At 37.1% G+C, this 23318-nt stretch overlaps 2 protein-coding genes and 1 long non-coding RNA gene across 8 annotated transcripts; all 3 read left to right on the top strand.

Annotated features, from left to right (window-relative positions):
• The first annotated feature begins 1801 nt into the window (after positions 1 to 1801).
• LOC133694605 (protein kinase STUNTED) lies at positions 1802 to 5886 on the top strand. Its single transcript, XM_062116181.1, has 10 exons — positions 1802 to 2139; positions 2227 to 2324; positions 2504 to 2741; positions 2847 to 3584; positions 3681 to 3929; positions 4023 to 4186; positions 4272 to 4351; positions 4538 to 4685; positions 4775 to 4924; positions 5260 to 5886. The coding sequence occupies exons 1-10, from the start codon at positions 1971 to 1973 to the stop codon at positions 5500 to 5502; spliced, it is 2277 nt and encodes a 758-aa protein (XP_061972165.1). The 5' UTR covers positions 1802 to 1970; the 3' UTR covers positions 5503 to 5886.
• A 219-nt stretch (positions 5887 to 6105) lies between these two features.
• LOC133694369 (uncharacterized) lies at positions 6106 to 8932 on the top strand. The gene is made up of 3 exons (XR_009842278.1): positions 6106 to 7026; positions 7208 to 7347; positions 8740 to 8932. It is a non-coding gene; the product is annotated as an uncharacterized LOC133694369 (long non-coding RNA).
• A 2842-nt stretch (positions 8933 to 11774) lies between these two features.
• On the top strand, positions 11775 to 21817 carry LOC133694706 (uncharacterized). 6 transcript variants are annotated; one of them, XM_062116372.1, is made up of 10 exons: positions 11775 to 16832; positions 18390 to 18591; positions 18698 to 18773; positions 18974 to 19073; positions 19242 to 19316; positions 19493 to 19583; positions 19732 to 20008; positions 20105 to 20147; positions 20229 to 20332; positions 21163 to 21817. In XM_062116372.1, the coding sequence occupies exons 1-10, from the start codon at positions 11903 to 11905 to the stop codon at positions 21562 to 21564; spliced, it is 6300 nt and encodes a 2099-aa protein (XP_061972356.1). In that variant the 5' UTR covers positions 11775 to 11902; the 3' UTR covers positions 21565 to 21817. The 6 variants fall into 6 exon arrangements, with proteins under 6 accessions (XP_061972356.1, XP_061972353.1, XP_061972355.1 ...); XM_062116369.1 differs by having other exon boundaries at positions 18698 to 18845; XM_062116371.1 differs by having other exon boundaries at positions 18695 to 18773.
• The last annotated feature ends 1501 nt before the right edge of the window (positions 21818 to 23318 follow it).

Here is a 23318-nt window from a genome sequence, read left to right as displayed (position 1 = left end):
AAGAAATCTTCCATACATATGTATAAACAAGTAAGCATCAATAAAATTTAACATTTCCCATCGCATAATAATTTAGCATCAACAATTACTTTTTTTCTTCTTTTTTACCAGTCATTTTTCCCATGAAAATCCATTTTACTTTTAAATATTCAAGATCCTATTCCCTAGTATTTTCCTGGTAAGTAATCCTTAATCCATTATCTTTACATGCGGTCAACCATATAATCCTGATATCAATATCAACTAATATCATTAGTCTCCATTCCATGATAAACTAATAAAAACAAATTTGGGATTAGTATCAACTGATACTATTAATCTCTATCTTATGGCGAACTGAACAATTATCTTGACCATAAAAACAATAATGCTAAATATTCCCTGCCATTAGAAAATGATACTAAATATTCCTGACCATCTAACAATGATGCCAAATATTCCATCAATCCTTTGCTTTTCCTTCATTTTTTTTCTATTTTTATTTATCTCAAAATGATTGGTTCAAATCAAAGAATTACAATAATGAAAATCATTAAATTTAAAACTAATATAAGGTGTCGAGCACTTATCTATTGCTTGTGATCCCGCTCCTCCCATCTATGGTCTAGCTTTTAAAATCTCTCCTATTATATCATGATTTACCAATTGTTATCTTCATGAACCATATCTCAGTTCTATATTTAACACTCATTTCACAATTTCTAAATATGACTATTTCATATCTCATCCATATATGCCATGCATTCATGTTTGAAAAACATATTTTTCATTTTTATTTTAACCATCTTAAAAATAAATGAGGCTAAAATCATGTCATATTCTCATCCATACACTTCAAATAACATCTATATCTCAAAGTTCTAGACAATTCTCTTATCACAATAATACTCACACATTAGCACATTATTTTTTGACCCAATCCTTTTCACACATTACATCATTATATGATTCAGATCGTTAGCATAATTTCACTTAGTACGATGACCTATTTCATCTCTTTTTTTCTTAATACATGTTTTTCGATCATAAAAATAAATAAAAAAAACATCAATTGCATTTCTTTTCTCTTTCAACTTTTACCTAAATCTATTAAATTTAGCACTTCAAACCATTTTAGATATTAAAATATGTCAATACCCGGATATCATTTGAACTTCATTCCAATCACACTTAACCCAAAACACATCCTCAGATCACATACATATTCGTCCAAATAAAACATTTACCCCTTTTATTTTCTAATTTATATATCCATGTGATTCAATTATCATCCTAGTTTTGTTCTTGAATTTTTTTTTAAAATATGTTTTTATATTCACAAACCCGTAAAAATTAAAAGCCTTGGCATATTAATTATGCTCAAAATAAAATTGCAATAACTTTAATAGGCTAAAAAAATCAGTGCTGTAATTTGCATGAATATTTTTACAGCTCATTAATGTAACTGCAATAATGATTTAAATACAGGTTGCAAGTAACCCTATCTCACCAATAAGGACAGCAACCCCCGTACCTATTTCCACATAGACACTAACCTCATTACTAGATTCTCGGTTCTTTCAGCTGGTTTAGGTTCCATGCCTTTTGCTAGTGAGAGTGGGACCCAATCCGGTTAATCCAAAAACTTATCGTAACCAGACATCAATTATCATTTCGAGGACCATCAAAAAGAATCTACCACTGCCAATGTCACATCCATGCTAACCAAAATACACCCGGGTGCACCCTAACAAAACCTTCCTGCCTTCCTTTCCCTTTCTGGTCTGGTTTCGCGGCCTTGAAAAGCAAACAACCAAACTGACGGTTATAGCCAAAAACACTGCCCCCCTTTCCCTCCCTCCCTCCCTCTCTCTGTCAAGTATTACTATATGAGCACGAGATGGTCCTCCTCTATTCCAGGCAACAAAAAGACAACATAGAAACTCCAAAACGACATCTCTCTGATCACTAAAATCTCAAAAAGCCAGAGCATGAGAATGCTGCTGCGTGAAGGAGAGAGAATGGCAGACTCCGGTGACAGTACGGTGATAGTAGGAGTCAAGCTTGACCCAGCGAGTAGAGAGCTTTTGACTTGGGCTTTGGTCAAAGTGGCTCAACCTGGAGATACTGTTATTGCTCTTCATATCCTTGATAATAATGGTTAGTGAAACTTGAACTGGAACAATGTTTTTTTGAGCTGCTTAATTATTTGGTGGGTGGTTTAACTTTGGTGATTTGGTGAAATAGAAATCGTGGATCGTGAAGGGAAATCTTCGCTTCTCTCGCTTGTGAAAGCTTTTGACAATGTTCTTGCTGTTTATGAAGGTTTCTGCAACTTGAAACAGGTTGGTTTTTGTTTTGTTATGTAGATTGAATTTGTGCTCTTCATTTACTCTCCATGTGGCATCTGTGTGTTTTCTACTCCAAGCATCTGTTTGGTGGCTGACAAGATTTAACTGAGTAAACGTTCATTATCAAATCTACGTTGTCGAGTTTCGGGGTCTTGATGGGATGTGTGTTGCAGGTGGATCTCAAGCTCAAGATATGCAGAGGTTCATCAATTCGGAGAATTTTAGTCAGGGAAGCAAAATCTTATACAGCAACAAAGGTTATTGTTGGAGCTACCAGGAATCATCTTTCAATCTGGCCATCAACATCTGTGGCCAAGTATTGTGCTAAAAAACTACCAAAGGATTGTTCTGTTCTTGCTTTCAATAATGGGAAAGTTGTGTTTCAAAGGGAGCGCACTCCAAATAATACCGGTAACTTTTCATGGTTTATTAGAGCTTTATCCCAACTTGATTTTCTCACATATTTTTTCCCTTGGTTGTTTGGTACAGTAGTAACCAGTTATGTGATTGTTGCAGGAGCTAAAGATCATGTTCAGAATGGTTTGCTTGGTGTTGTTCACAAGACAATTTCATTTGAGAAAAATTCTAGAGTATCGAATGAAGGCGGTACCAACGAGGCCTCTAGGAACGATCAGGACAATGGCCTGACTTTGGAGCAGGTGTTAATGAAAGCTCGTTCCAATAGTTTGGCAAGTATCATGAAAGAGAACTGCTCGGTTTGTGGATCGGTTATGAAACCTGCTGATGATTCCTGTAATCAATCTGCAGAAGCATCTTGTGGTGACAGTGATGGCGATGACAAGTCGTTAGCTCTAGTTCCAGTACCAAGGGTAGAGGAACCCACGAGTTCAGTTTCCACGTTAATTAGTCAAGTGCCTGAATTGAAACCTGGTTGGCCACTACTCCGTAGTTCTGTTTTACCGAATCGAAAAACATCAGATAGATCTTTAGTGAGGCAGATCTCTGTGGTTCAATGGGCAATGAGGTTGCCCAGCAGGCAACTCTCACTATCCACTGTCAATTCAGATCACAAACAGGATGTTTCTGATAAGGGTGAAGAGCAATTGAATTTAGATGGAGAAAATGGTGCAATTGTTGCCGTTGGAATGGAGACAGCGACAGCTCCGCTTTCTCCTGACCACAACTCGAGAACTCTGCCAAAAGAATTGGAGGGTCTTCATGAGAAATACTCAGCAACTTGCAGATTGTTTCAGTGCCAAGAACTTCTCTCAGCCACGTCCAACTTCTTGGCTGGTTTGTTTCCTTGCACAAATTGTAAATCAAAACAACTGACCTCGGTTTCATTTTAGCCTTATGTGATTTACCGATCTTTTTATTTTTTTATTTCAGAAAATTTGATTGGGAAAGGGGGCAGCAGTCAGGTCTATAAAGGTTGCCTTCCCGACGGCAAGGAACTTGCTGTGAAAATCTTAAAGCCATCTGAAGATGTACTGAAGGAATTTGTTCAGGAAATTGAGATTATCACTACCTTATCTCACAAGAACATCATTTCTCTCTTGGGGTTCTGTTTTGAGGAAAAAAATCTTCTCTTGGTTTACGATTTCCTGTCAAGAGGAAGTCTTGAAGAGAATCTTCACGGTAATTGATTAAAAATCCTCGCTAGTATTAGATAATCGTCAACGCGTTGAAATACTTTATAAACTGCTCGTTTTACTGTGCTCATTTATTTAGGTAACAAGAAGGACCCACATGCATTTGGTTGGAATGAGAGATATAAGGTGGCTTTAGGAATCGCAGAGGCCTTGGACTATCTTCATAGCTGCAGTGCTCAACCTGTGATCCACAGAGATGTTAAATCATCAAATATCCTATTGTCTGATGATTTTGAGCCACAGGTGATGCGTTTCCGACTCTTCTTTTTTACTTGCAATGGTTTATTCTCCGAGCTTCCAAGTTCTGAACCTTTCATGGTATTCTCAGCTCTCTGATTTTGGACTTGCTAATTGGGCACCGACCTCCTCATCTCATATAATCTGCAATGATGTTGCTGGAACTTTTGGGTATGTTATTTATACTGCCACACCATTGGTGTTAGTATAAAATTTGTCTTTTCCTTTCATTTCCAAGAGTGAATATTATGATTTTGATTGTTCTGCGAGATTAACTGCAATGAACTTGGTAAAAGGAAACGGATATTGTTACTTTTAATCTACTTGTTGGTTACTAAGAATAGATAATTGCTGCAGTTACTTGGCTCCTGAATACTTCATGTATGGCAAAGTAAACAACAAGATTGATGTCTATGCATTTGGTGTTGTACTCCTCGAGCTTCTTTCAGGGAAAAAGCCAATAAGCAATGATCTTCCTAAAGGCCAGGAGAGCCTAGTTATGTGGGTATGTCTCCTGTTACTCGTTAATTTTACCCGTCACTGAATTTATTACACGATTTTGTCTCAGAAAATCACATGTACTTACTTGTCCAGGCAAAACCAATCCTAAATGGTGGAAAGGTTTCCCAATTGTTAGACCCAATCTTGGGTGATAGCTGTGATCGTGATCAGATGGAGAGGATGGTTTTAGCCGCCACTCTCTGTGTAAGACGTGCCCCACGAGCTAGGCCTCAAATGAGCCTTGTAAGTCATCTTTATACACTCTTCTTTCTGGTTATCATAATAGGCTATCTACTACAGCGGTTGGCAAAATGCTAGCTCTAGATGTTTGGTTCAAAATTGGAAACTCTTTTCAAATAGTTTGAAATTAAAATGGAATTGCTCACTTGGCACGGAAAGTTGCTCTCTGAAATGCAATCCCCTACTACATATGCCTGCATATCTCTCATCAAGCACTACCTCTACTACTGCAGCATTAGCTCCAATGCATACGAGTAAAATGTGGATGGTTTACTTTTTGATTTTCCTGGTATCTGAGTCATGAAAAATAATTTCATTTCCTTTTTCGATCATTAAAGGTTGTGAAGCTCCTCCAAGGAGATGCGGAAGTGACCAGGTGGGCACGGCTGCAAGTTAATGCTGTGGAAGAATCTGACGTGTTGGATGATGAAGCATGTCCGCGTTCTAATCTTCAGTCCCATCTTAACCTTGCATTGCTGGATGTTGAGAATGATTCACTCTCCTCGAGCAGCTTAGAGCGGAGCATATCATTGCAGGATTACTTGCAAGGCAGGTGGAGCCGCTCATCAAGCTTAGACTAACCAACATCATTGTTCGTCTCTGCAATTCTTTATTGTATATCCTTTTGGTGTTTACCTTTCTTGTTCAATTAGGTTTGTGTTCTTTTTTGGGTTTCTTACAGATGGGTATTGGATGAGAGGTTGTTTGTGGTGTGCCCTCCTCCTCCCCCTTTAGTAGTCATAAATGCAGTCCCCAACTTGTTGGGACAGTTCTTTCTTCTTCACCTCAAAGGTGTCGGTGCTTGATCAAAATTGATTAAGTTTGGAATTTGCTGTAATGGTTTATGATGGTGATAATTTTGTTGTAATACTGAACATTTTTTTGATAAAGTGAGATGGTGAGCACAAAAAAGTCACTGCTCCTTGTGTCTTGAAAAGGTTAATAACAGCAAGTTTTGATTAAAATGCTGCCTAACCAGTCCAAGCTAGATAGTCTTTTCATCTGCAACTTCATGATTCACAGATTGCTTTTGTGGTCCATTCATTTGCAACTTCATGACCACACGGGCGCGCTCATGTACGAGGGGTCCTCAGAAGTCATTGTCATTCCTCGCTAGTTCCATCATGGTGCATTTGCCCCACTTAGGTCTTTCCTTCACCGCCACTGTTCTTAGTGCCCTTTCCCCTCTCTCATCGCCATCATCCATTTGCATCCTCGATGTTTCCGTGCCTCCTAAGGTACTTATCTAAAAAGTGGAGTCCCAGTCATAGTCACAGGCTCCCCAAAACATCTCCTACACCAAATCACTCTTCATTTCCACCGACACCATGTTCGTGACACCAACACAACCAGTGCTGGTCATGTTACAAAGATTTTACTAAATTTTACCCTGCTCCAAACCAAACTCTCCCTTGAAAACATCATTCTTTCCCACCTTCCACCTCTACAAAAGCCCGTCAATTGGACCACAAGACAAAGAACCGTAAGAGAGCAAAAATGGCAAGTCCCTTTTTCTCCTCTTGCTTGAGCAGCCAGTAAACGATGAACAGAGACAGAGATTATGGCACAGAAAAGTAGCTAGTTTACGAGCATGTAAAATAATCAAGGACAGCGTTGAAAAATTGATATCATTAATTAAACTGCAAAGACCGAGTATATATGACATTAAATTAACAAAAGAAAAAAAATTATTATAAGAGGTCAGTTTTTTTCTGTGGTGTTTCAGTATAGTGGACTCAAGCAGTGTGTCTCACACTAATTTAATCAGTTTTTTTTTTTTGTTTCAATTTCTTTTCTTTTCTTGCTTTTTGCTGGTTGTGGCATGAAGTTGCAAATTTTTCTCTTCTTTTCATGCCCGGTGTATGGATTATTCACTCACCACCTTGTTAACCCTAGAAGGAAATGGAGAGAAATTTCCGAGCCCTTTTTCAACACTCAAGGCAAGAAACTAAGGGAGAAGATGGGAAGGGAACTTGAGAATAGGGGTTACGAGCCTGTCAACCCTAAAAAAGAGTAGCAAGAGAAAACGAAGGGGGGCAGAACTAACTAGAGGAAGAAGGTTGGAGATGAGAGAGTTCGTCGGTGACTGGAACACAAAACAACGGGTAAGCTTTTTCCTGTTTATGGTTTCAGAAAATCGAGCTTCTTTTTACTCAGTCTATTTCTTCTCTCTCGATCTATTTCTCTTCTCTCCGAATCATGAATTTATTCTGTCCCAATCCCTAATTAACCTCGTAGATTGATGGGTTTTCGTTGATTTTTTCATTTGCATCTTGGTTTAATTAGTTACCAGGTGGGTTTGATGAGTGGACGAAGAGGCCGGAGAAGTTGTTTACCTTGATGCTCCAAAGCCTCGGGATAAAGTGGAGGATGGTGGATGGGTGCACCAAAAATTGAAAATCCCAAGTGTCATTGTAACACCCCAGGTCTTTTTAATATGATTTCTTTCATGAAAAATAAGGTCAATTTTTTTTTTTTTTTTAATAAAGGTGAAGTCTTCCCTACATGTTGGCCATCCCAATTGACATATGTGCTTTGCGCACTCGAGGGCTTAGCTGCTGTGGTTAATCGTGTGATTTGTTCCGTTTCTGTTTCGGGTTTGATTTTTTATGTGTACACCTGTTATCCCCGCAGTACCTAACCTGTCCCTGGGCTTGCAGGATGTCCAGTGAGCCGTAGAGAATAATCGTGGTGCACGCAAGCTGATCCGGACACCCCACATAAATAAAAAAAAAACACGTGCTTTGCTCTACGCATAAATATCGGCTACCTGAGGCTCCATCTAGATAGTGACTTCAAAACATAAATAATTAGTTTTGATTCAAATTAATTTTTTTTTTCTGAATATCTTCATATTTTTTTAAATTTATTTTAAATTTAAAGAATAAAATTAGTTCTATTTTCTGAAAATTAAATTTATATTCTCATTCTTACAGTAATATACCAGTAAAATCAACACTTCAGTAATTTACCCCCCAGCTCCCAATACTCCCTTTCTCACTCGCTCTGTAAATTTTCTACTTGTTAGAGTTTTCTTTCTAGAATTCCATGTAACCACACCCTCCCCGTAATCAAATTAAGAGAAAATGAAAGAATTTTGTAAGAGAGAACGAAGCTTTTCCCTCTCCCTCTACCACCAGCTGGTTTTAAGAGAAAAAAGGGGGAGTTTTTCTCTTTTTTCTTTTTATTTACAAAACTACCACTCATTTGAGTCCCACAAGTTATTTCTGTCAAATTCTCAACCGTTCGTGTACCAATTTATTTTTGTTTCATTCGAGTTTTTAAACTATTTAATCTGGGAATTTTCACATCTAGTCATAGAAGTTTTCTTCCTAATTTAATATAATTATTATTTCTTTTGTTAAGAATTTTCTATTTAACACGGGGTTTACAGTCATCCTATGCATGCTATTCTGTTAAAAAAAACACACTTACCATGATGAAGACAAGAAAACATCTTTATCATCTCAATCTCTACTTTGTCGGTCTCTTTGCAGTACAGTTATCTGCATCACAAGTCTTTGCGAAGTATCCCTATTTTCTTGGTTCCTCTAGTCCCAAGTATACCCTATTAAACTCCTTTTGCTTCCACATGCATGCGTGTCTATATTTTAACAATTTAATCTATAATTTTCATTTCTCTGCTGTAAATTCTATAATAATCAGACCAAGTATTGGAGATGTTAGGAGTTGATGATCAAGAAGGGATGTTTTTGTGATCTTACATGTTGAACACGACTTACCTTACAATTCAAATAGTTTAGCCATCTATTTCTCACTTTTACAGACGATGTTTTGATCTTTTTTTTTTATTGCAGGAATATCACTCACTTTGAATCCTTTGATGCATTGCTTCAGGATGCGGGAAACAAGATGGGACTCTTTTATCTGTAGAGAAATGGATACCCCTCTCTACATTTTGACTCCTTTTTTGCTTCAAACTTTATGGCTTTGAATGACTTCAAACTCCTGTGTTTTTATATAATAACTATGAGCTTTTTGTATTTCTTAGTTCTGCTTAATGCATCTTCAAGTGCTATAAATTGTTTTTGCTTAACTACTTGGATAGAATTAATGAATTTTATAGGCAAAAAAAGGATGTGAAGAAGAGTTTAAAACAGCTCCACAGAAGCTTCGTGGCAAGAAAGTTGATATATTTCAAGAGACAGTGGAAATCATAGTTCTTAACCAGAATTTATGTTCTATACGCTGATAATGTAGTTGCAATTTGAAGAAAAGTATGATGAGTTTTATGCTTTTATGACAGGACCGCATAGAAATTAGAAAGTCTTGAACAACTTCTAAAATCCAGGCTCCAAGATTTGTTTCAAACAAGATTCCTACTCTAAGTCGTCATTGTATTATTCCTCTTTGCAACCTTTCAATCCTATATTTTCTTTATTCTCCAGTTGGCCTCATGAGAGAGAATTTATTCTTCATGAAACTTGATAGCCAACTAATACATTTTATTTCAACTTTTTACCTATTTGATCATATATATAGGAGTAGGATTGATGGTCTTTCAATAATCTGGAGTAATTAATGGGGTTTAGAATTTCTAGATTCCTTATTGGTGCTCTATTATTTGAAATTCTGCAATATTTCAAGATTTTCTCCTAGTCTTGGAAGTTGGAACCATAATCTATGCCATTTTTCCTTATTGGTGCTCTAATATTTGAACTTCTGCAATATTTCAAGATTTTCTCCTAGTCTTGGAACCATAATCTATGCCATTTTTCATGTTTCTTTCAACAACCCTGTCATCTTCAAGAAATCTAAACGTCTTAGTCCAATAGGAGTTGGTTGAAAAAACAATTATCTTGCAAGTTGTGTTACCACCCTCAACACAATTGTAACAGATAAAGTTGGAAGAAAACCCCTATAACTGGCAAATTTCTATCCATCGCAGTTAGGTCTAAAAATTCCCTCTTGACTCATCACCCTTCTGGCATTGGAAGTTAATTTATCTATGTATTCCAGGTTTCAGCATCAGGATTGGTTCTTAGCTGCATACTAACTGATGGGTTTCATTCATTCTATCAAAGGGTTATTACTAACTCTTAGGCCTCATAAATTCTATTGTCTCTCTCAAATGTTGATATTTAAAGTAGCCTTCTATAAAATTAGGCTAATGAACTAGCAATCAGGTTAGTCCTGCACTTGCTTTCACTGGCAAACCAGTAATTATAATCATTGTTGGATAATCTAATCTCTCTTGAGATTGATCTCCAGATATACAATGTTTATTTTTGCTGCTGCTTTTGTATTTAGAGATGGAGTCAAAAGCAAAACACTCCTGCGTTCTTTGCCGTGGAAGGTTGTAGCCTACAACAAATAGAAAAACAGCAACAAACACACCCAGCATAATTGAAGTACCTAACTCTAAGAAGAAGGAAAAAATAGACTATGAAGAGGTTATTAAGGTTCTGTTTGAAAAATTATTATCGTTAATAATTTTTTTATTAACAAGTTATTATTATTAATAATAATTTTTATTTTAAAAAATTATTATTATAAAAACTTGAGTAAGAAAAATTTAATATTATTATTAACATGATAAATATTATTATTTGTGTTATAAATATTATGATTTTTATTGTAATTAAATATCATTATTTTTATTATAAATATTATTATTTTGATTATAATTAATATTATTGATATAATAATTAATAAATTTATAAAAAATATTATTAATATTGAAAAACAATAATAGATTTGATTTGATTGGTAAAATTAAGAATTATTATTACTATTATTGTTATTTTTATTATCATTAGTAATTTTTTTAAAAGTTAATATTACCATAGAAGAAAAACCGTAAATACTTTTTTAAAATATTAAAAAAATATAAGAACTTGGACATGCAAGTTAAATATTATTATTAATATTATTAAATTCATTAATATTATTAAAATTAAAATAAATATTATTATCGAAAAAAATATGGATTTAATTTTAAGAATAAAATCAATTATTATTATTATTATTAACTTGGGTCAGACATCCCCTTTCAAACCTAAAAAAATTGGGGCTAGAAAGAGGCGCCTAACCCAAGTTGCTTGGGTGTGGTAGGGGTACAAACCAAAATCACTTGTGTTTTACAACCCCGCTTGACCCAATGCTCTGGGGTCCAGTGTTTGAATCCAAGATTGTTGGGTCTGTCGTCCAGACCCATAGAAAATGCGTCTGCGTCTGGACCAATGCTGGTGGATTCGGTGTGAGGACCTAAGGCTAATGAGTTCAGTGTCAGGACTCAAGGCTAATGGGTCCGACTTCAAAACTCAATTCTCTTAGGTCCAGTGTCAAGACTCAAGGCTAATGGGTCTGGCTTCAAAACCCAATTTTCTTGGGTCTGCGTTCGGACCTAAGGTTGATGGGTCCTGCGTACGGTCCTAATTCTCTTGCGTCCCGTGTTAGGACCCAAGGGTAACGAGTCATACATTAGTACTTAATTCTCTTAAGTCTAGCATGAGGACCCAATTCGCTTGAGTTCGTTGTTATGACCCAAGGCTAATAAGTCCTGCGTTATGACCTAATTCTCTTGTGTTTGACATCAAGAGATAATGAGTCTGGCATCCGAACCCAATTCTCTTAAGTTTGGTATCCGGATCCATGGCTAATGAGTCTTGTGTTCGGTCCTAATTCTCTTGGGTCTCGTGTCAGGATCTAAGGCTAATGGGTCCTGCTTCAGGACTCAATTCTCTTAGGTCTCGGGTCAGTATTCAATGGTAATAAGTCTTGTGTCCAAATAATATTCTATTGGGTTTGGTGTTAGGATCCAAAGTTAATGGGTTTAAACTAATAAATTTAGTGTTAGGATCCAATTCTCTTGGGTTTCGCGTCGGGATCCAATAGTGAAACGACATAACAACGCGTAAACAGCTGGCTGCGATTGGGAAACAAAAGACATGGCAGGGGAGGGCAGGCCACAGTTTCGTCGTGTGTTCCTCCATTGATAGAAACAAAGCCAGCCTTGTCATGGAGTATCATAAATATGATCCAAACGCGCGCGCATCCAGAAAGAGCAAAGATCGAACAATAGCCACCACCGCTATGACTCCTCCATCTTCCTATTTCCACTACACAAAGTACGCTAAACACTCTTCTCCTATCCCTTCTCCTTGTTACCCTAATAACCTTAATTTCCACCACCATTCCAACTTTCTTGAACCGCCTCCGCCGCCACAAACACCTCCTCCTCCACCGTTATTCCCACAATTCTCCCCTCGAAACCCCCATTTCTCCTATATCCCTAGCCCAAATCATCCCCAAATTCACGATAACTATAACCACCAGCGATCGCACCATGACCTTCCTCACTCAACTCAATTGCCTTGGGTTTCTCATCAATTGTACGATGACCGTCAACCGCCGCGTCGTTTACCCGAGTTCGATCACTGTGTCCATGAACCCCGACCCGATTTTACGTTTTTGCGTGATGATCATATGCAAACTAGGCATGAATTGGAAGGTGATCCTAATCCTAACTCTAGATTGGTTCAGGACCGTAATGTTGTGACTGATGGTGAGAGTGAGCATCGTCGTCGTCGTGGTGAATTTGGATCTAATTCTGATAGATCTTCTAGTGTTTTCCAAACTGTTTCGAATCAACTGAGGGGTTTCAAGTCGAATTCAGGGAATTATGAGAATAGGCGCCGTTTGAATTATGATTATCATGAGAAGGGGAGTGCCAACCAGAGGTGGGTTCATGACAGAGATGTTATGGGCGAATCGCGTGATTCATTGATTGAGTTGGGGAGTAACGAGATTGGTGATGGTGAAAATAGGATTCTTGCTGGGAAACGTGAGCATTATAGGATTAGAGACGGGAATTTGGAGTTGGAAAGGGATGGTGGTAAAAGAAGTAGAGAGAGTAGTTATGAGTTTAATAGGACTCCAAGGAAGCAGTTACAGAAAAAGAGTGCTCTACTTAGGCTTCAAAAGCCTAGTTATAGGAATAGAGAGGATGAGAGAGTGCATTATTCGAGTTATGCTGATTATACTAAATCTAGTCCTTTTAGAGGTAAACATCAGGAATCCGGTTATTTAAGAGGCAAAGATAAAGATAAGGTCTTGCATGCAGATCGTGGGATGGTAGAGGGAGCAAGAGAGAGAAGCCCAGTAGAGCTTGATGTTTCTTTTAAGTCTAATTCGTTGGTAGCCAAGGCAATTTTGACGCCGACTTTAAGTTCTGCAGGTGCTTCTGAAATGAATTTGACACCTAGGAATAGAAAAGTTAGGAAAGTGTTGGTCCCTGCTAAGGATAAGGATAGTTTGAATTCGTCAATGCATAAACCCAACAAGGTTGCATTGGGATTGGACGAAGCTGCAAGTGTTGCAAATAAAGCGTCCAGTTCTAACAAGGAGCTAAAGAAGTCTAAAGAGGTAGTTACAGCTTCTGGTATTACTAATGTGCGAGATAGTAGCTCACTGCCTATGAAGAGGACTGTGTCCCTTAGAAGTGGAACCAATCTTGTTTCTGGTAAAACATCTTCACTCAAGGGTGGAAAGAAGAAAAAAGTTGTTAAGAGAGTAGTGAAGAAAGTTGTAAACCATAAGTCAACTTTATCAAGTTCACAGCCATCAAAAATTTGTGATGAACCTGTGAAAGCTGATAGCTTTGCCTATAATCCAACTGAACCCATTGACCCTGACAAGGCTGCTACTGTGGCTGACATTGTTGATCCACAGCCTTGTCCAAATGAAGCTACAGCGATGCCTAAGAATGACAAGGTGGAGAGATTTGATAAGTTTATGGAATCAGGGCTGGTTGGCGCTGGTTTAGATTCTGGTAATTTATTTGTATTTAATATCAATGGAAATAAGAGCCGCTCAGCTTCTCCCTCAGGCTTTTCAAATCACGAAGAAACCAAATTTGGTGAGAGTTTTATAAATGGTGATTGTGACAAAGGCTTGCATGCTATTGCAGATACTGAAAACAGTTTAAAGAAATCACTAGATGAAACATTTAGATCCGATATTGGTGGTGTTGAAGATGTCAGCAAGCAGCCTTGTCAGAAAGGAGATTCTTGCTTGTTTGAGGACAATGCTGTGAGGGGATCTCTCAAAGTTTTGGATTATATAGAAGGCAATACTGATTTTGGTTCATTAAGTTCAGAGAAAACAATAATTCATGAAGGTCCTATGAATACTTGTATGCCTTTGATGGGGTTAGATACTGCTTCAATGAACTCGCAAGAGAGAATTACAGTTTTTGACGCGGGGGCATCTGATGTTGGTTGCAAGGAGCCCTGCAGAAATCTAGGTAGTCCATCAGCTGAGAATGGCATCACCGATCTACTTCAGGGTGCTAGTTTCCCTGTAGTAACCAATAGAAGTTTCTCTGTATCTATTTCAGGGGAAACAGGAATTCAGAATGATGTCATACGACCCAATCAGGGAGTAGGGGCCATTTTGGTTTCTCCCAGCTGCTGTACCAATTCAAAAGAAATTAATATTTCTGTCCATGGAACTGGTGATGATTTTAGTGAGCAGCTATCTCAAGATGGGGTTACTAAAACATTGGAGAATGCTTCCATCGGAGGTTCTCTAGATACCAAGGTTTCTGCAGGTGGCAGTGACGAGGATGCAACTGACATTACGAAGAATGATAAAAAAATTGAAGTTCGTCAGTTAGATTTGTCAAGGACAGATGTATCTTACATGCATTTGGATCCTGCAAATATGGTCACCAGTACCTCTGCACATTGGGTGGATAAAACCTTGAGATTATGTTTTGAAGACAGTGCTACAGCTGAGTGTACATTTTCTGGCTCCCAATTTGTGGGTGTTGGCTCACAATCTTGTAATATCGTCAGTGTCCTTCATGAGGGCAGTTTAACAGATGTTTCAGCGGGTAAGGATTCTGTCAGGAGGAGTGATGATGTTGGTCCAAGTAATGTTTCACCAAGGAATGAAAAGAACAGAAAGTTCTCTGCTCCTCAACTGGAATTGAATTCTCCACAAAAATCTGACGCTGACGAGGGACCTGTATTTGCAGGTAACTCTACATCAGTTATGGAAGTGCCCTCCAATTCTGGTGATGGTCATACACTGCCAGAAGAGGAAGCTGTAGTGTCTGATATGGATTTTCTGTGTACTTCTGACTTTCTGCCTGCACAGAAGCGGATCACTGCATCGCTTGAAAATTGTTCAGCAGGAGAGCACACGGTGGCTGCAGTCAAAGATGATGCATTTGAAGATGATGGTCAAAAAGATGTTAAATCTCATTTTGCTGTTGAGAAACTGGCGGTTACAAAAGTGACATCCCGTGATCTAGTTGTATTGGGAGGCAAGGACATCATAAATGCTACTCCAGTTGTGGTTGGAAGTAGCAATCCAAATGACTCTATGGATGTTGATGCTGGTGAGGGAGACAAAATGGATGTTGATGCTGCAGAGGAGCAAGTTGTTATTGACGGTGGGATTGATCCGTGCCAAATCCCTTCAAAACTTCAGACACTGGTCTTGACTGAAAAATTGCCAGGTATAGATGTGGAGGATAGTGATTTTCATGGTGTGAAGAACAATTCGCCTTGTATGTCAAACTACCTATCTTCATTTGAAGATGGCTTTGGAGTTTCTACTATCAATTCAAGTGAGGAACTTATGGCGTTTGTACCTGAGACACTGTCTGATAGGGGTTTTCCAGAAACCTTGCCTGATGTCCTGGGCACATCATTGAGCAAAAATCCAGTTGAAAAGGTTCATGGGTATCATGATAAAATTCTAGCTGAGAGGCCTGCAATTAATGTTGGTTCTAACTCATCTATATGTACAACAAGTTCACAGAGTGGTAAAATTGTTTTAAAATCAGATCATGCAGTAGAAGGTGATCGGCTGTTGGCTCGAAGGACAGGGCATTTTCCATCACAGGATTCCAAAATAACAACTCGGACGCAGAATGCTGTGAGTGGGCAATTATATGGAAGGAAGAACCAGACTAATTGTGCTGTATCTGAGATTTATCCAGGTCGCTCATCTTTTGTTTTTACTGCTTCAAAGAGTACAGCTTCTTCATCTCGCAACTCAAAAACTCAAACATGGCATCGAACTGATAGTTCTTCTGATTCTGCTCCACCAGCAAAAAAGGCATTCTCGAGCACTGTTCATGCACAAATGCAATTTCCTAGGAAAACTGATAAGCTCCAGAGCACCTCTTACATTCGCAAGGGTAACAGTCTTGTTAGAAAACCTATTTCAGTTGCTCAATCCCCGGATCCTCATGGTTTGAGTTCTTCTGTATATCAGCTCAACTCTTCTGGTACTAATGAACCAAAGAAGAGTACTGGCTCTGACAGTAGAATTGATATTGTGGATCCGCTTGATGTTGTGAGAAAAGGAGGCATGAGTGCTTCTTGTGAGAGACCGAGAACACCACCTCTATCTAGTGTCCCTAAAATACCAAATCAGGCAACTAACGCTTTGGGGGTTCGGGTATCTTCCCCATTAGCTGAGCATCTTCACTCTCTTTCTACTGAAACTGCAACAGCCCCAGCAGAATTTATGGAAAGCAATGATGTTCCAAAGTCTTCTGACAATTTGTTGAAAATTTCAGAATCTCCAATAACTCAAAATAGCCAAATTAATAATTTGGAATGTAATGGTGATCTAAATGAAGATAATAAGGTAGTTTTGGCAAATGTCAAGAACCTAACATATTTTAAGAGAAAATCAAATCAGTTGGTTGCAACTTCAAATCCATGTGCATCTTCTGTACAAAATGCCTGTAACACATCATCATCTGATAGCTATTACAAGAGGAGGAGAAATCAGCTAAATAGGACTTCACTGGAAAGTCAGGTCAAGCAGACAACCAGCATCCCTGATGAAAGTTTGAATTCAGAGGGACAAACTGCTCTTTACTCTTTTTTCAGTGGAAATTTTAGTATGCGACGACTGCGTAAAGGTGTGTTTGATTAACTTATTTCTTGCACACGTTCTAATCCTTGTGAGCATCAATCTAAATAAACTGGTTGATTACATGGCTTATGTATCTTGCAACAGTTATACATTTATTATTTTGATAGCACTTTCAACACAGGAACATTTTAGGTATTGTATCCTATCATAGTCATGCTAGAAACCATTTTTTAAGGGGTGGGTTCACGTAGTCCTGGTTCAGAGCTAAAGACATCTCTGGATTAGAGTGGTGAGATTCTATATTAGCATGAGCATCTAAGCACTTGGCATGTTCAGTGTAACAACTGCAGAGCAGCTTTTATTGACTATTGTTATTGTTGATTTATAGAAGATAGAAATATATGTTTCTCACCTTAGGTTCTGTTTTAGATAAAAATCTCTCACCTTATGTTCTTCTCCACATTCCAGTGTTTCTGTTCTATGTGTTCTTGCCTAAGCTATTGGTTTAGTTACTCCGAGGGAGGAAAATTGAGAGCGCTTGGTATGAACCATTTTTTAAATTGATTGCATCTAGGCCAAGGGCATGGCTGGTAGATGAAGTCTCAGACACATGTATTGTATTAATTTCCAGAATCCATATGAAGAGATAAAGTTGGGATCCAGTTTTAGGTACGAGAGGCTAGAGTTCAGGCAATCCTGCTGCTTGTATCATATATCTAGGAATGAACTGGCAAAATAATTGGAATAATATAATTTCTATGCACTGATTTTCAGTAAGAAGATAATAAATTTGTTGGTGCATGCATCACACATCATGGATTCTTTGGTCCAGCGATCACCCCTCGTTTGGATGTGGCATGCTGGAGTACTTGCCTAATGTAATCAAGTTAGTCCGAACTTCAGTTTCAAAAACTGTTTTGGAATCATCTTCTTTTTTTGTTCTCTCTAAAACAAAATATATGTGGGTTGTTATCTTATACTAGAAATTGAATAGTTTGAAGATCCCAAGTATTCTAATATCCTTTAAACATTATATGGAAATTGAAGTCCTAGCTAAAAGTTGATTGTTGAATGGCCTGTGCTTATGAATGGTACTTTTTATTAAGCATAGACTTTCTTTTCACAACTTTTTTATATCTATTTTATAATGTCAGTTGTAGCAAATTTTTTTCAAAATTCATTTGTTTTCTGCAAGTCAACTAATTGTTGCTATGATCGCTGTAGCCCACGGTGGATAAAATCATAGCTTTCTCCCTGAGTATAATTTGGAAATGTTGGGATAGCTTTTCATCATTTTGTAGCAGCTCTAGCTAACATTAATTGTTAAATGGCCTCTGCTTATGAATGCAACTATTTATCAAGCATAGACATTCTTTCCGTATCTTGCATTCTCATTTTTAATTTCAGCTGTAGCAGTTCTGTATTTTCCCCTCTAAACATATGTATTGGTGTGTTTCTGCAAGTTAAGTATAGTGGATTAAAGTCATAATTTGTTCCCAGTGGATTAATTTGCAGATATTGTTGGAATAGAGTTTTTGATAATTTTATTTTGGCATGACAATATTCATTATAAAAGAAACTGAAGTTGGCTATCCGTTTGCAGTCTTGACAAAGACCCGTAAACCTTCTAAGTTCTCTTTGGTCTGGACACTGCATGGTGCACAGTTATCAAAGAATGATGGTGATTCATTGCATCATGGGAAGGTCTTGTCTCATTTGTTTCCCTGGAAAAGAGCTACGTATTGGAGAAGTTTCTTGCCAAAACCATCTTCAATTTCAAATCATAGTTCCTTATCCTCAATTGGGTACAATGGCCTGTGGTGTTTTCCTTTATGTTTCTGCAGCTTATTTCAGTTTATCTGATGTGTACCTTTGCAAAAAATATAAAAATTTCTTAATCTTTTTTAGCAGGAAACTGCTACTGTTGAGAAAGAGGAATACAGTTTACACAAGGTCAAAACATGGATTTTCACTTCGAAAATCCAAGGTATTAAGTTTTGGTGGGTCTAGTTTAATATGGTCAAAATCCATTGATAGGTACTCAAAGAAAGCTAGTGAGGTCAGTTGGGCTGGATGGATGACAGTTTTTTTTTTCCTATTTTAACAGCTTTGAAGTCTACTTATGTTCACTTTGCAAATGTAAGGGTTTCATCACTCTCAATAATTTTCCTTTCTGCTTCTATGCAGGAAGCTACCTTGGCTGTTGCTGCGGTAGAGAGGAAGAACAGAGAACGGAGAGGTGCTGCCCATGTTGCTTCTCCAACAAAGAGTAGAAACAGTTCTTCTCGTAAGTTAGCTCATAGTATGGAGCTGCACCGAATATGCAGTGGTTCTGGTGTTTGTTGAAGTGTAATAAAATGGAATTGAAAAGTTTCTTGCAAATGGAGACATCTGTGAATGTTTTAATGATTATTTTGTGTAATATAGTGGGAATTGAACTTCCAATTTTTTGCAGGAGAATGCATTTTTCGTGTTGGCTTAGTTCGCTACAAAAGGGACTCTTCAAAGCGGACTCTTCAGATGATATCAGGTGGTCCTTTATTGATCTTTTCGTTGTTCATGTTTTAGGTTCATTGTTTGAAATAGAAATTGATTTTATCTACACTTTGGGCTTTGGATGCCTCTAGTTATTTTTTGCTTTAGGCATTATTACCTTGGTCTATGCCACCAAATTGGTGTTTAATAAGCGAAGAAAATGATTTGTAGGTGATGAATCATCATGCTCTGGGGCCCTTCAAAAAGAAAATGATGCCAAGAAGTCATATGTTCCGAGGAGATTAATGATTGGGAAAGATGAGTACGTCTTTGTTTACATTGTTTTGCATAACTTTAATTTCTGGTGAAATTATTATATTGTAAACTGATGATCTGTTAGAAATTTGTAGTTATGGTTTGGGTTACTGGGTTATAAAAGTGGCTGATCACAATTTGTTTTTTACCAAAACTGGCAGATATGTGCGAATTGGCAATGGTAACCAGCTTATAAGAGATCCCAAGAAGCGAACTCGCATTTTGGCCAGTGAAAAAGTTAGATGGAGTTTGCACACCGCAAGATCACGATTGGCTAGAAAGAGAAAGTACTGTCAGTTTTTCACAAGATTTGGGAAATGCAACAAAGATGATGGAAAATGTCCCTTCATTCATGATTCCTCCAAAATTGCAGTCTGCACAAAGTTTCTGAATGGTCTATGTTTCAATCCTGAATGCAAATCGACTCATAAGGTTGATAGAAGATCCAGTCAAAAGAACTTAACGTCCCTGTTTCAAATGGCTGATTGCTTTTGTTGACATTCCACCTTGATTTTGTTTCTTTTGCAGGTCATTCCGGAAAGGATGCCTGATTGTTCTTACTTTTTGCAAGGTGCTCCTCCCTTCCCCCTTCTATTATGCTTTTGTATAATCTATTGGTGATAATGCAGGAATGTGAGAAATTTTCTGGCAGGCCTTTGCACCAATAAAGACTGCCCTTATAGACATGTGTGCGTCAATCCTAATGCTTCTATCTGCAAAGGATTTCTCAGGGGCTATTGTGCCGATGCTAATGAGGTATTGGCATATTCTTTATATTCAAGTAACTTCTTGTTATTGTTTGACTTTTGATGAATAAGTAGTTCTATTTCGTTCAGAGGAGAAAAACATGTGCCAGTTGCTGCTAAAATGATTTACATTACTGCATACAGTAAGATTACAGGGACATTAAAACAATATTCAGCCCATTGCTACGAGATGAGATGCTCTCCATTTACCCTTAAACACCCAGTGATAAAGCCCCTCTAATAACCATTATCATCTGTTTTTTCTTTTTCTGGTAACAGATGTCGTGATACCAATCATGCTGAACTGTCAAAACCCTGGCATCTAACAGAATAGCTTTTCTTGAACTGACCTTTTTAAATTATGGATAAAACCTCTGGTACCCTTACAACCATGCTCGGCACGAACATTAAGCGAAGACATTTGACATCACCATATTGTGAGCAATGACCATGATGCTGTGTGAGCTAAGGAACCAAAACTCAAAGCTCAGTGTTCATCTTGTATCCCTTAACGAAGAGTTGTTCAAGCAAAAACCAAATCACACTGCTTAGATGGTTGCACTTCATGCGATTTTATCTTTAGGTCTGCCCATCAACCTGATCTTCCTTTCCTCAAAACTACAGGCTGACACAAGCTGTTCCTGGCCATTGCTGTAAGATTATCCAATTGATTAGGCTTTGGGATAAACAAGTTTTTAGAATATTTGCTTGATATTATTTATGATGATCTCTCTTTTTTTTTTTTTTTTTTTAATGCTTGATAACCCTCCCTCCCTCCCTCTCCGCGCGCACGCTTCACACAAGCTGTAAGTGTAAATGCAATATAACTCTGCTATACAGTGTCTAAAGAAGCACAGCTACGTCTGCCCAACCTATGAAGCAACAGGATCCTGTCCTCAAGGATCCAAATGCAAGCTACACCATCCTAAGAACCGAAGCAAGGAAAAGAAAAGCAAGCGATCACGAGATAACAATGCTCAAGGGCGATATTTTGGTTTGATGCACGCCAGCACTACTGAGCTGAGAAATCCAGTGCCTGGAAAACTCAATGTGCTAGATAATGGTGCTATTTCTTTCAAAGGAAGCATTGCTGATTATATCAGCCTTGATGTTATTGATGAAGTGGTAGAAAATATCATTCCAGCAGATGAGCACACAGCACTTGGTGATAGTGATCCTTTGGAATTGCAATTAGGTGATCTTGATGAGCTAATTAAACCTGTCCGTATAATGAACATCTGACGCGAAGATCACTGGTAGCTCAAATGTGAAGCACCGAGTTTGTGCGATTTATGAAGTCAATTGTACATAAGGTAGATCAGGTTTTAGCATATTCTGATCCTTCATTGAGCAATAGAATGGTCGATAGGGAAATGATTTTGATGAGGTTACACTGATTTTGATGAGCTTGTAACCTTCTGTGCCTGTGCATGGGGTATTTGTTAGTTTTCTATTCGGAACAGGAATATCAATGGCAAATCCTTCTGTTTTCTCATCTTTAAATTTCTTTTTTCATATATAGTTTATTTATTTATAGGTAATACAGTGTAATAATTCATTAATGAAATGATGCAGCCAAGCTTTTGAACTACAAAGAATGAGGTGGGGCGTGTTTGTCTTCCCAATTTCTCTAATGCTGTTCTTTCCATGTTCTTTTGGTCCAACAATACAACCGTTATCCCCATGAAGGTTGAAAGTGCTGTTCTTAAGAAGCTATGGCCCTGTGTGTAGGCATGGCTCTGAAGTTGAACTTGCATGAGCTTGAATGAGTCGTGAATCTTTTTCAAATTTAATTGCTGGAAAGCAAGGGGAGCCCCCGCTGTCTCAAAAATTTCATATTTGTATAGAGATATTCTAGGACCATTTTCAAAATTAACTTTAATGACGACTTTGAAAAACACATGAAATAATTTTAATGATATAAATTATTGAATACAAAATGTATTTCTCATTCAAAATTCTCTTCTTTTATTTACGCATTTTTTTTATTTGACAAAGCCATGAATTTTTTTTTAATTATCAATAGCATGTATTTTTGAATAAAAACTTAAAGCAAATAAAATAGAAATTCTAATAATTTAAATTTAGAAGGAAAAGATGTATTTGTTTGAGCAAAACTCTCCTTTTGTTATTAATTTTATTTCCATGAAAAATGCTTTTTTACTTATTATAAGTATGGTTTTTTTATATAAAAACATATCATAATATGTGAATCAATTTTCAACAAAGAAATAAAAAATAATATCTTGATTATTTGTATGTGATTGTATGAAAAATAAAAGAATAATTAATGGTACAAAACAATTTAAAAAATCGACAACAAAAAACAAAAAAATAAAATTTATTCTTATTGAATATTCATGTCCATTTTTTAAAGAATATTATGCATATTAGTTTCATGTATAATTATTAAAAAACAATTAAAAATATAACCATAGAAATCCCTTATCTTATTGAAAAAAATATGATGGGAGAAAATGATTTTTGAAACATCATTTTAATTATTTTGCAGTGTGAATACAAAATAAATTCATCAATATCAAAATTAAATACCCCTCTTCAAAATAAATTCATCAATATCAAAATTAAATACCCCTCTTCAAAATAAATTCATCAATATCAAAATTGATATTTTTTTATATTTCTAAAAACTCTCTCTTTTTTCCTCAATAATCTTATCTTTCCTCTCTCAAAAGATTAAAACATAAAAAAATAAAAATTTTATGACAGAAATAACAAAAACTATCCTGGCCCTGCCTGACTGGAAGACCGATGGGAATTGGGAAGCCATCCCAGTTCTCCTCCGGCAGAGCCAAGTGCCGTGCGATATGCAAGTTATTGGTAATACTAATAGTCTTTGAGAGACGGGCATTTTCAGGCCAGGAAAAAAATAAAAACAAATCAATTAAATTGTTTTGAACGTCCAAGAAAATGATGAAGATGGACAAGAGTGTTTCTAATTCATTGAAGTACAAGTACAGTTTAGGGGGCAAAAA

The sequence above is a fragment of the Populus nigra genome, chromosome 5 (assembly GCF_951802175.1).
Source record: "Populus nigra chromosome 5, ddPopNigr1.1, whole genome shotgun sequence".
Classification (NCBI taxonomy): Eukaryota; Viridiplantae; Streptophyta; class Magnoliopsida; order Malpighiales; family Salicaceae; genus Populus; species Populus nigra.
The sequence above is the reverse complement of the archived record's forward strand: the minus strand, read 5'-3'. Positions and strand labels throughout refer to the sequence as shown.